Genomic DNA, 13,420 nt, shown 5'->3' with positions numbered 1-13,420 from the left:
TGGGGGGCCTGGAGCCCATCCCAGGAGTCTTAGGACACAAGGCAAAGTACACCCTGGACAATTTGGGAAAGCCAGTTAGCCTAATTCGCATGCCTTTGGAATAAACCCACCAAGCACTGGGAGAACATGCAAAGACTTGAGACGGGAAACGAACCCTGACCCTGGAGATCAAGGGTCACAGTGCTGTCCATGGCATGAATATAATTTTTTAAATACAGTTATTACATCATCAAGCATTTTAATTATGATATAGTTTGTTTATAATCTTAAAACACTCTGATTGCATAGCTCAAGAAGGATTTTTTTTCTCTGTCACTCTAAACTTTGTGAATACTTGTGAATATTTTTCCACCATCACCATTCGGTTCCCTACGGAGCCTTGGAAGTCACCCAATGACCAAACCCCAGCCACTGGGTGCAATGCTGGTCCCAAGGTGCCAAGTTATTCTGCGGATCGGATGGTCTGCTATCTGCTGTCGCGACACCAATACCCCCCAGGAGGGAGCAACAGAACAACAACAACAACCAGAATTAATGGAGAATGCTGCAGTAACTTCATATAAAGTTGAGGACAAACATTATATACATCTAGACAAATTCTAGACAAAATACATTCACTTTTGGTGTTTCAACTCTACATAGTTCACGTTTACTTGACGTTTAACTCAATAATAAGCAAAGCAGCCCCGCCCCCTGGCTACGTCACGCAGACCCGGAAGCGGCAGAGTAATGAATTGAAGCGCTGTTGTTCAGCTGTGACAGTTCGCAGTACACAGCCGAAACTTCCCCAGTGTCTAAAGACTGCCGTCCCACAGCATTTTTTGTGGATATATTGTTCTTTTCTGCGGACGTTATTCAACATGAAAGCATAGCGAGTCTATTAAAGGTAAACTAACTATGTTTCCTATAAGCTAGCCGTGATTTCTTTTATTTATTTATTAGCTGGTTAGCTTTAGCTGCACCAGAGATAACGTTATTCGGGTTAGTAGTCTGTAGCTGAAGGTGCATGCCAGGTTGGTCCGGTCAATTTCTAGGTAGTTTCATAACTTATTCCACAACCTTAATATATAATTATTAACACACTAAGGCATTTACAGGCGGTTGGCAAAAAAAGTAAGTTATTACGCGTTTTTATGAGTGAACGTTTTCACACAAAGTTCTACAGTTTCCTGTTGAAACAATACATATTTCCGTAAACAGTTCTACTGAACAAGTCCCAACCTCACCTTTATATCAAGTTGGCTTGTGTAAATATTGTTACTGGTGTTTTTTTTTTTTTTTTTAGAAGTATATAAATAAATACATTTATTATCATGACCTGTGTGTAGAAAGCACTTGTGGTTGGTTGATTAGTGGAGGTACAGGGTCTAACTACTACTACTTATAATAATAATAATAATAATAATAATAATATGCATCTTTTGTTTTGGACCATATTTCTATCTAGCACTTCACAGCTGTCTGAGAAGCACTCTCTGCACCTCACCTTACAGTGTTTCTATTCTTACACACACACGTCAAAGATTTCAGGGTTTTTGGTAATGTGACGTGACTAAGCACTTTCATTTTCTTGCTGATCTTTTCCTTTCTTTGCTGACCTAGTTCTTACTGCAGAGGGAATCACACTTCTCTCACAATCCCGTGACTGCCAGTATGCCTGAAAGACTACGGATCTTCTCTCTCAACTGCTGGTGAGCACATGTAAAAAATATACCTTACATTGAGATTTTTTTTTTCTGTTGGCCATAGTAATTAAAAAAAGTAATCTCACCTAAGCTGCTTAAGGACCAAAAAGACAGATGGGAATTTAATCGCCCCAACCTTTATTGTCTCCTAAGTCTGTCTACTTCTAGGGTTACCACTGCATAATTTAGATAAAGACAATATCAAGTTTATCACAGTGCTATGTTGGAAAGGAGGGATATGGTGTGTTTTTTTTTACAACACAATGTACCATAAAATATTATCACATCTAGTTATGGTTCTTCCCCTTTCTTTGGTCTAGTTTAACATTGGCATGGTAAGCAAATATGGTAAATATCTATCATCAGCAATGTGGTTAAATTATTTGTGTGTTGCAATGTATGTGTGTGTTGTAATGTGTGTGTTGTAATGTGTGTGTGTGTGTGTGTGTGTGGTTTTAGGGGTATCCGCTACCTTAGTAAGCACCGTGCTGAGCGATATGCCATGATTGGAGATCTGCTAAGCAAGGAACAGCATGATGTAGTATTATTGCAGGAGGTAAGATACACACACACAAACTTTATTTACATAAGTACAAAAGAAAACTCTAGACTAAAACCCACTCAAAAACTGCACTTAGACTATTTGTTGCTGTACAAAGTCCTTGTTGTCAGTAAAAATACCAGAAGTGGAAATGCACGCCAGGACCGATTTCCCTTGGGACCACCAAAGTAAAAGGGAACACAAAGAAAGGTGTCTTGTATAGAAGCCATTATAAAACGTATTGTAATTGATCTATAAATGATGCCGTTTCCAAGCGACAGATTTTAATAGAGCAATTGACAAACCAGATGGAGGCAGGAATCTTGCAGGACCAAATATTTGCTCTTTCATTGGAGATCATGAGATTGTGTTGAAGCTACAGTCATCCGTAGCTAGGACTTAAAGAGCAAAACTGACTGTGCTCTCTGGTTGAGAGGGATTGCAGGTGGGTCTCTGTGAGGTTATGAAAATGTGAGGGGATATACTGTATTTTACACAGATTGTGTTTAGCTCCCTTGTGATGTCTGAGCAGCAGTTCATAAAGTTGCAGAGGCCGGTTTCATGTGTTTTATTGGAAGATGTGCTGATTTTTACTTTTTCTTGTTTGTACATGTCCTGTGACAAGATAGAGGAGGGACCTAAAGAAGGAAACTGGCAAAATGGGGTGAATAAAAAAAAAAAGTGGGATATTTTTTGTAAATACACCAGACATTTAAAATTTTTTCATCATTGTACAAGTACAACGAAATTTAAGCACAAGGTAAAAACTGTACTGATAAAATAGTAATAATTAAATGAAAAAAAGTTCCTCATTGTATAGTAAAGCAGAGAACAGGGTTTACGTTTTACTGTTTGTAGATTCTGTTATTGTTTACTATTGTGTAAGCGTTTGTATTAAGTAATTTACATGGCATTCAAAATTATTCCACTTTTTTCACCATTTGACCATTTTTTTTTATGTTGACATGCATATGTTGATGCCCCATGAACTTAATTGATTTTCCATATAAGTGTGGATAAGTCAATTGGATAAGTCAACTGGACTTTGTTGGCAGACTGACCAGTACAGTATGTCTCCATTTATATGACAGCATTTCTTTTGCCATAATTAAATACCTGAGGGCTCATAATTGATTGCTCATATCCTCTAGTTCTGGGAAGGACCCTGACTGCTGCATTTAGGACTAACTGGAGCTTGTTTGTGAACCTCCTGAAATATCAAGACCCTGTAAGGCATTACAAAAAGCTGACCTTGAGACAACAAAATAATAACCTAGCTTTTTCTGCATCAGGCAGTGTTATTATTTTTGTATCTTGCCAATATTTGAGATAAAAGAAAGCTTTTGTAGTAATATTGTCTACATGAGCTTCAAATGAAAGGTTGGAATCAATTATCACAAGGATCATAAAATGTCTTACTACTGCATGTGATGAAACAGAAAGGCCATTCAGAGTTCCTATGTAAACAGGAGGCTTACTTTTAGCCGTATGCAGTCCTAGTACCATAACTTCTTCTGTGTCAGAATTAAATAGAAGAAAGTTAAAGAACACCCACTGTCTCATGCCCTTAACACATTCCTCAGTATACTGTAGCATACAACTGTGAGTCATCAGCATAACAGTGGAAATTAATACCACTTGTGTTACCCAAAGAAAGCGTATCGAGAGAAAATAGCAGCTTTCCTTTAAATACCAAACTTTACTTTAGTATGCAAAAAAAAATAATAATAATCTACAAACTGATAACAATCAGTCAAATAGGACCTGAGCCAGAGGAAGGCTGGTTCTTTAACTAGTGAAACATTTTTAAAAGCTTTGCTAAGGTCAAGCAACACAACCAAGAAGACATCATTCTGATCAGATGCCAATAGGTCATTTACCACTTTAACCAGCTCTGCCTCTGTGCTGTGATGAGGCCTAACTGTCAGTACATTTCATGAATGTTATTTTTAGGTTAAGGAACACGTCATACAAACTTTTCTAGGATCTTGGAGATAATAGGGGGAGATTTGATATTGGCATACAGTTGGATAGTTAAAAGGGGTAAAGGTTAGGTTTCTTAATTGGGAGTTTAATAACTACTAGTTTAAAAGATTTAGGTACATAGCCGTTACTGCTAGAAGAACTGAGTATTTCAAAAGGGGTACGGTTTCGTTCTGGAATTATCTGTTTAAATATGCAGGTACAAGATCTAGTACACAAGTTGTAAATTTTGTTGCAGGGATGAGTCAAATTAGTAGTCTTGAAGGAGAGTAAAATTGTGCTGATCGGATATAAAATTTTATTATCACCTACATTAAATTATTAATGAATCTAGCATTATTTTTGATCTCTTCTATAAGAGTGGAGAGATCCAGCACTACTATAGGATTTTTTTTTTTTTGCAATTCAGAATGCTCTCTTTTCATGCTGTTTTCCATTACCGATTTAGTTTGATGTTCATAACTATAAACTTAAACTTAAAAAAATAATTTTCAAGGCCTCTTGAAAGTAGAACTATGTTATCTAAGATGTAACGGAATGCTGACTCTAAATATTCAGTCACCTGATCGAGTTCTGTGGGGTCAAAAGGTGATCATATCATAGCTGATGACTTTGGGAAAATACTGACAAAGCTTTATGCAGTAGTTAAAGTGAATGCAGTATTGCAGTAGTGTTTGCAGTTTACATACGTTATTATTAAGAGACACTTAAATGAGATTAGTAAAAACGTTAGTATTAAACATTTGGCTGGTTTGGCTCCACAATGACTATCTATTTAATTCAGTTGATTTTATTTGTGTAGCGCTTTTAAGAATTGTCATTGTCGCAAAGCAGCTTTATACAATCAAAAGAAATTATGGAAGTTTGCATGAAATGTGAATGTGTATAAATTAAGATTATAAGATTGTCAAGGGAAAACTTTCTGAGATAGCAATTGGAAGAACCCTTGAGATGAACTTGACTGAACAAGGAACCCATCCTCATTTGGACAGATAGCACGGATTGATCTGCAGGCATACTGTTTGTTAGGCGGCTGACAGTTCAATATAACAGTTGATTATAGACTATCTCACTTGGTCAAAAGCATGCTTAAGGGTCTCATCCCATGATTGCCTTGTAGGAAAGTCACAGAGCAGGAAAATCCCTCTTCATCCCTGGTGTTTCTCCCTGATTTGGAGTATACAGCTGATTCTCACACACTGGCACTCTCTACTGCATAACCCATCCACAAATCATGTCCATGCCAATTAAAAAAATATTGATTAATCTGTCCCCAATCACTGATCAATTGGAAAATTGAATCAGCAGTAGCCATCAACCATGCATACACCTGTACTTCATCATCCATACATTCCCTAATCCCCCAGAGCTCTGATTGCAGCCTAAATCCACCAAGGCATGATTTGTGCCCCCTCGGACACTTACTGTTATACGGTATGTCCCTACCTATGGGTTGCAGTTGCAACATGTTAGGAATCCAAACCATTGCCCATCACTGGAACGTGGTCCTGGGCAATCTTACATTCTCCCAACAGTCTGACCCAGGCCTTTTCCCACACCAATGGCCTCTGAATCACCCAACTGCATAAAAATAGAGGCAGACAAAGAGAAAGGGCAGGGAGGTAAAACCTGGATTGAGGGAGCCCATTTCAGGGGGTTGAATCCTCGTTTCTATGCTACAATGACAGGGGAAGAGAAGGGAGCAGATCACTTAATGGTGGCATGGGACCCTCTTCATTTTTCCTTCCCCACTGACAGCTGTGTGAGGAATTGCTTAAGCACCAACAGGTTGGTTTTCCCTTTCTGCATTGCACTACTTCACCAACAGCCGTCTGGGACAACTGTTGCGAATGCGTATAGGCAGCCATGCTCGCCAAAGTTCACTGTGTGTTACTGCCCCATTACAAGATCACCTTTTTTAGGTTGGGTTACTACAGCAATTAATGAACAAAAGTGTAGGTTACACATAAGATGTAAATAAATAAGATATCTATAGAGGAATTTGATTTGGTTTGATTGGATTATTTCTTAAAAAAAATTTTTTGGGGGGGTTTGGATAACAGGTTTTGTGTGTAAAAAAAGATAAATTATAAAATGTCAGTAAGATACCATTAATATTCTGGTAGGTTTCCAATACAATAAGAGAAACAGAAATTTGGGATAGTTAAAGACCAGCTTGGGTGGCCATTAACATAAATTTAAGTTTATTTTTAAAATTCTGTGCCAACAATAGCACTGCTCTTAAAATGTAAAAAAAAAAAAAAAACTCTTTCAATTATAGCCAGTGCAAGACAAGGTGTCTTGTCTTTGTTTGAGTCTGTTTCTTAATAAATGTGAAGGTGGTGGATTTTTATTGCTTTATGGCTCCACACAGGCTGCGGTATATCAACCATCAGTCTTTACACAACACTCCATTTACATTTATTGTATTTACCAGATGCCCTTATTCTGAGTGACTTACATTTATCTCAATACATTGGAGCAGTTTAGTGGTAGCTTAGTGGTGACTCTTGACTCCCTAATCTCAAGTCAAACTTTTTAACCACTAAGGATGGTATTCAGCAGTCACCACCTGACACAATATTATCCAGTTAATACCCAGGTGGCGATCCTATTGAAATTGTGATTAACACAAATTGTGATAAACACATGAACCTTAAAAATAACAACAAAAAAAGTTGTCATAACTCAAAAGTTTTATACTGTAGCTTTTTTCAACTGAATTGAGAATGAGTAATTAAATTTAGACCATTCCTTATATTAGTTTTTTTCTCTAAAAAATAAACCAAGGGCAGCATTTTAAACAATACATAATTACTTTACACATAAGAGTTTAACATCTAACTTAAATTAAATAAAAACAATTTTTTTACTGAGCAGCACATATGTGTCATCTGCCATAATTATTATTTTTATAACAGTCTTTGTGGGAGGAGTGAAATAATTTTTATTACATGGGATACCAGTGTATAAATAGACTGGAGTGTACAGAATCGGTCATGTCCAAAGTGATAGATCATGGCTGATCAAGCTAAAAAACAGATGATTCCAGTCACTTGCTGATCGACCAGTGCATCTCTATTACAAATGTAATAAGTCATTTAAAAATAGATTTTGGAGTCGATGTGATGATACATAAATTGGCACATAAAAGAATTGCGTTTCGAAGAACTGAATCGATGTTTTACCCATCACTGTTAACCAATAAGCTACCCCTGCCGTCTAACTCTAAAGTCTTGTTGATACCACATAATACTAAAAAGTCTTTTCTTTGCTACTGACACAGTTAAGTTAATCAAGCTTTCCATAGTGTATGTTGTGTTTGTCAAAAGCATACCCTTAATGACCAAATGTAATGTTTGTTAGCCAAGCAGCATACCAAAGTCTTCCAGGGTATCATTTCAAGGTGGGTTTTTATGGAAAATTCACTGTTTTAGTAATTTGTAGACATTTTTGTCCTTCATCCATTTTCTACTGGCCAGGGTTTAAAAGGCAATTGTATTTTTCACCTATTGTGATGTGATATATATAGGCTATAGTAAGTGGCTCAGCAGTAGCTCATTGACATAGACACTGAAACAGCACATTTGGAGGAAGGAAGTTTGAGATATAAGGGGAAAAAACATTATCGGAACAGTATTTCAGTTGGAGCATTAACACACACACACATTTGGGACCTATGAGAACAGTGTATACTTGTTAAAGAACTATGGGATCTTTAAGAGGATTATAATATTTAACTCCCTGCTTTCCCATACTGAATTATTTAGATTGTATAGTCATACTCAGGAGAAATAAACTCACATTGAGCAAAAAATAATAATAATAATAATAATAATAAAAAAAAAATATATATATATAGTTTGCAACTGCAGTTTATTTCTTATAATCCTGATCTGTGTTATAGGTTTGGAGTGAAAAAGATTTCAACTTCTTGAAAACAAAGCTTGGCAGCACACATCTTCATTCTCATTATTTTAAAAGGTAAAATCTTGTTATATATTTTCTATTTTAAGCTTATTTTAGTTTTATCTATTATGTCAGAGGAAATATATGTATTTTTGTATATGTATATATGTATTAAAAACATAATACACTCTTATAGCTATTGTAATTTTTAAAAATGTCAAAATGTGATGTTAAATGTGAAAGCTTATATTATAGTGTTATATTATAATTTATAATTATTTGCTTTGATTGCAAAGTGGATTTTTTGGGAGCGGACTGGCAGTCTTTTCCAGACATAGAATCCATGATGTCTTTCTCTACAAATACACCTTGAATGGTTATCCCTACATGGTGAGTACATGTACATGGTAACACTTTTCTTTTCAGTTATTTATGTAAAATGAGACCTTTGTGTCTTAAAATAAGGGCTGACTGTTGTTGATGATGATGATACTTAATTACCTTATTCCATATGGGTTATTTTAAAGATTCACACCAAATGGACATCAAAATATGTTATACTTTCTATAATAACACCTTGCACACAGGCATGTGTATGGCAGAAAGCATAGAAATTAAGAGAAAATGATTTTTGATAAAGCAAAGCTTGTTTTCTGCAACAAGCTGTTTAGTGTGACAGCAGTTTGTAAAAGTCGGTTGTAAGGGTGGTACTTTTAAGTTTCCCACAAAAAATACTCTCTCCTTTGTTAGGCCCATCATGGAGACTGGTTTGGGGGCAAAGCTGTTGGGAAATTACTGCTGAATATCAGTGGTTTGATGGTGCATGTCTACGTCACTCATGTAAGTCCAGTGTTTTATTCTTTGTTTGAGCATATGTTCAGTCCTATGTTATAGCCCTTTTTTTTTTCTTCAACAGCTTCATGCTGAGTATTCCAGAGAACAAGACTCCTATCTTTCTCACAGAGTGGTGCAGGCCTGGGAGCTTCAAAACTTTATAAGGTATTAAACTGATCACATTGTCAATGCACTAGCAAAGAAGCACACTTTAAAATATCACCTATTTCATCATATATACACAGTGGTTTATCTAATATTCTAGTAACGCGCTAGAGTACTTGGATTACTTTTTTTTTACAATATAATTTTTTTTTAATTACAAATAGGAAAAGTTACATTTGTTATTACGTACACGGTTTGGCAAACATGAACTGCGGATTAACTGCAAACTGTCCTCTTTTATGTACCAGCACAAATAATTTTTCAATTTTCATAAATTCTGTGTTGCACATACATTTTTTTTTTTGCTTACTCAACCTCTCTTTTTCAGGCATGCACAAATAGTTTTTGCTTGTTCATCCACTTACTCTCGCTGTCTGTTTTCTACGGTTGCCAGACAATATTGAAAAAATCACTCCTAAGCATTGCCAAAATCCCACCCACCTCTAAAAAAACTGCCTAATTAATAACATCAGTGTACTCATACTGGAGTTCAATTACTTATGCACGTATTTTTCACCAAAATCAGACGGAATTCTGTCCAAGGAACATTTTTTCCAGCCTATGAAGAAGAAAAGTAGCCTAATTATTATTTATTTATTTATTTACTGTTGTTCAAAGGAAGAAGGTCAATACCTCCTTTGAATCTTTGAATGAAAAATTTCCTCCATCCATATGAAGCCTATCCCAAAGAACCTGGCAGCACAAGGTGGGGTTCACTCTGAGTGGGGTCCCAACCCATCACACAGGGTACAAGCTATGAAACCGTCTCAACAAAGCTGTGGCATTCAACTCTTGTTTTTATTTTTTTATTTATTATTTATTTCTCTGGCAAGCACAATGGTGTAGTGGTTAGCACTGTCGCCTTGCACCTCCAGGGTCTGGGTTCAATTTCCGGCCAGACTCGACTTCCGTCTCTGTGTGCATGGAGTTCGCATTTTCTTACTGTGCTTGGTGGGTACCTCCCACAGTCCAAAGACCTGCAGATTAGGCTAATTGGCATTCCTAAATTGCCCATAGTGTGTCAATGAATAAGTGTGTGAATGAATGAGTGTGTGAGTAAGTGTATGTGTATGGGCCCTGCAATGAATTGGGACCCTGTCCTGGGTGTGCCCTAGGGCTCCTGGGATAGACACCAGACCCCCCGCGACCCGAGTACAGGATAAAGTGGTATAGACGTTGAGTAAGTGAGTGATTTATTTTACTGTTGAAATATGTTTAAATTCAAGACAACTATTGTTAAGAAGACAAGTTCAGTTAATGTAGGTTTCATAAATCAGGACCGTTATCAGGCTGTTCCCAGCCTGTGGACTTGGTGTTTATTCATTAAAGATAACTATGCATGCACACACACACACACACATGCATATTAACATATATGGGCAATTTAATAATTAGAGGAACCCACACAAGCATGGGCAGAACACTCTGCATACATTCTGCTTACATATACAATTTGTGCATTGAGTAGCTCTAGCAGGGCTCAGGTACAACTATAACATCTTTAGCTGTGTAAACTGTCATGCTTTTAAGATGTTATGTTTTAACACAGCTAAAAATGATTTAATCAAATGTGCATTCTTCTTCTTTAAAATTGTAAAATTCTAAGACTTTTTTTTTAATGAAGTCTGCATTTCCTCCTACAAAGGCACACCTGTGTTGGGGCAGATGTGGTAATATTAGGGGGGGATTTAAACATGCACCCTGAAGACCTTGGGGTAAGACTACTGCGCAGCTATACTGGTCTAAAGGACTGCTTCACGGAAACAGCTAGCTTTGATGTGAGTACATAAACAGTACTCAGTACTCATGTACTGACCTATATATATGATGTGAGATTGTTACTGTGGTTGTGACTTGGTTGTTAATTAGAGCTGTGTGATTAAATCAGTTGTGTAATTTATTTAATCAGTTGTTGATAACTTTTCGAATCGCAATTGATTTACACTTTTTAAATGATAAAGGTAAACCTAAAAGCATTAGATGATATAAAATTGTTGAATTTTCTATAAAAAAATTACTAACCAATCAAAAATCGGAATACACCCAATTAATTTGGATCGACTTCATTGTTAACAATAATAATGTTTTTGTGCAATTTACAGGGATGTGAACAGGGATTCACCCATATAACGGACAACCCTTTCACAAATACTCAGGAACTTAGTCCGTTTGGAGGAGGAATACGTATTGATTACATCTTTTTTAAGGTGAATGTGCTTATTTGTACAATCGAAAAGATCAAATCAACATTACACCTACATTCATTAGGCCTTATTTCATACAGGTTTATTTTATGTATACTTGCTGTATATTAGTGATTGTAACCCATTAGTTGCTTTAAATTATGTCTAACCAGAGCACTTGGCATGCTGACATGGCAGTGGATTCTTAGTTGGTCTTGCACTGAACATAATATTTCCAACACAACAGGAATTAAGAAGTGAAAAGGCTGATAATATAGCAGGCCTACCTGATAAATTAACAAATGAGCACAGATAAAACTGTGCTATAATAATCTGACAACTGAATGTATTATTGTGTGCAAGCATAAATAATCTGTGTAAGAAACACTTTTTATAGTTTAAACTTACGTTATTATAAGATTTTTACACTGTTTCTTCCAGTTTGTTAACTTGTACAATATTTGCCATTATTTTATTAACAGGGATCAGGGAAGGTGGATGTTAGTTGTCTATCTTTGTCCACTACAAAGGGCTCTGTTCCTGGGTATGATTTCCCTTACTCAGACCATGAAGCTTTAAGCACTGATCTGATGCTTTGCCCTTTGAAGAATGAAAAGGAAGAAAAAGACTGTACTGCAGGTAATGAAGCTCAACTTATGAAAATAACTTTTTTTTTAACCCACTAGATCCTTATTGGGAAATCTGTCAAATGCTTTCTTTGTTTCCTTTTTGTTGTTTTTTATTAGTTAGTCTTTCTGAGCTGATAAACATTGTGACTGAGGCTCGGACAGAGGTGAAGGTGGGCCTGCATTGTGCTGAGCGTATGCGCTACACAGCTGCACGCACAGGCTTTATGGGTCTGGCTCTGCTCCTGCTGGAATTAGCCATAGCTGCTGTGCCTATGTTCTCCCTGGGAGCTGAACAGCCTTTCCCCAAAGCTTCCTTCTACCTACTGGGAGCGCTGTGCTTCGCCATCCTTCTATCTGCCCTTTTCCTGTACATCTTTTACAGCATGGAGGTGAAGTCTCTACAAGGAGCAGAGGACCAGATGAGGCTTGCAGTAGGCAGCCTGCAGGAACGTTTGAAGAAGCTACCAAAGGTTATAGACAAGAACCATTCTCAAAGAGAAGTGGACGCTGTGAAGTCAGAAGACTGAAAAACCAAGTCTCAAGGCTGTGAAACACTTCTTAGCTAGACTGGTGGGATATTACTTTGACATGTCTGCTTGTTTCATAGACATAAAACAAGGCTCAGTTGAACCACTTTCTAGAGATTTCTGGTGGTTTCACATCTGCCTGATAGACCTGATTCTCTCTATAAGCCTTTTCACAACTGGTATAAACATACATCATGGATGATCTGATCACCTTGATTGTGTGCAAACTGGTTTCATGTTATTCCTAATAAGTTAGCAATTTTTTTTTTTTAAATGCAATATATCTGTGACAATATAGTATTATTACAATAATATCTTATTATAGTACTATAAATTAAATGTGGTTTATTTGGTTACACATCACAGTTTAACTGAAGTATGAGGTGTGCTTTGTCATAGAGGTGGGAGCAAGCATATACACTATACATCTATATACATGATATATACATTAACCATGACACCTGTTAATGCCATGAGTGAAAAGAGCCTATTACTCACTAGCTGTCTTGCTCACTTTAGTAAGCTAATGATTCTCCAGGAGAGGGAGCTATTAGCCTGTAATGTAAGGCTTCTCTTTGTGTGTATGTTGCTCCAAGTGATGAGGTTGCACCCAGGCATGTAACTTATGGAATGGAAGTCTGTCTCAGGAATTTGTTAGGACCAACCATCTCGCTTAGTCACAAAGAGAGAACAATCATCAGATACATGACTGAAAGAAGGGAGGAACAAAAGTGTAAGCAATAACCTTGCATAGGCATATGTATACCATAACTATACTGTATTTTTGATTTTGTTGTTTAAATTTCTATATTAGCATTACATTACCTCACAATTACATTTACAGTTACATTTAGGCATTTGGCAAACATAGTTGCGTATTTCCTATAATAGCACACTCCATAATTTTTTTATCCCTTAAAACTCCACACCTCTATGTCCGATTCTAAAAATGGACCAGTTACTC

The 13,420-nt window shown here is 36.7% G+C and overlaps 1 protein-coding gene across 1 annotated transcript; it reads left to right on the top strand.

The window, feature by feature from the left end:
• The first annotated feature begins 754 nt into the window (after positions 1-754).
• Positions 755-12,718, top strand: smpd2b (sphingomyelin phosphodiesterase 2b). The gene is made up of 11 exons (XM_053499194.1): positions 755-886; positions 1,603-1,691; positions 2,145-2,241; positions 8,117-8,193; positions 8,415-8,508; positions 8,869-8,958; positions 9,035-9,117; positions 10,763-10,895; positions 11,220-11,324; positions 11,783-11,939; positions 12,047-12,718. Exons 2-11 carry the CDS (start codon positions 1,654-1,656, stop codon positions 12,454-12,456), a joined length of 1,284 nt encoding a protein of 427 aa, XP_053355169.1. The 5' UTR covers positions 755-886; positions 1,603-1,653; the 3' UTR covers positions 12,457-12,718.
• Positions 12,719-13,420: the final 702 nt, after the last annotated feature.

The sequence above is a fragment of the Clarias gariepinus genome, chromosome 6, assembly GCF_024256425.1.
Source record: "Clarias gariepinus isolate MV-2021 ecotype Netherlands chromosome 6, CGAR_prim_01v2, whole genome shotgun sequence".
NCBI classification, from domain to species: Eukaryota; Metazoa; Chordata; class Actinopteri; order Siluriformes; family Clariidae; genus Clarias; species Clarias gariepinus.
This window is presented reverse-complemented; position numbering and strand designations above follow the sequence as displayed.

Coding starts and splice junctions, on each gene's coding strand:
- smpd2b (XM_053499194.1), top strand. CDS start 1,654: ATGCCTGAAAGACTACGGATCTTCTCTCTCAACTGCTG. Junction 2,242..8,116: donor ATGTAGTATTATTGCAGGAG/GTAAGATACACA, acceptor TCTGTGTTATAG/GTTTGGAGTGAAAAAGATTT. Junction 8,959..9,034: donor TGCATGTCTACGTCACTCAT/GTAAGTCCAGTG, acceptor TTTCTTCAACAG/CTTCATGCTGAGTATTCCAG.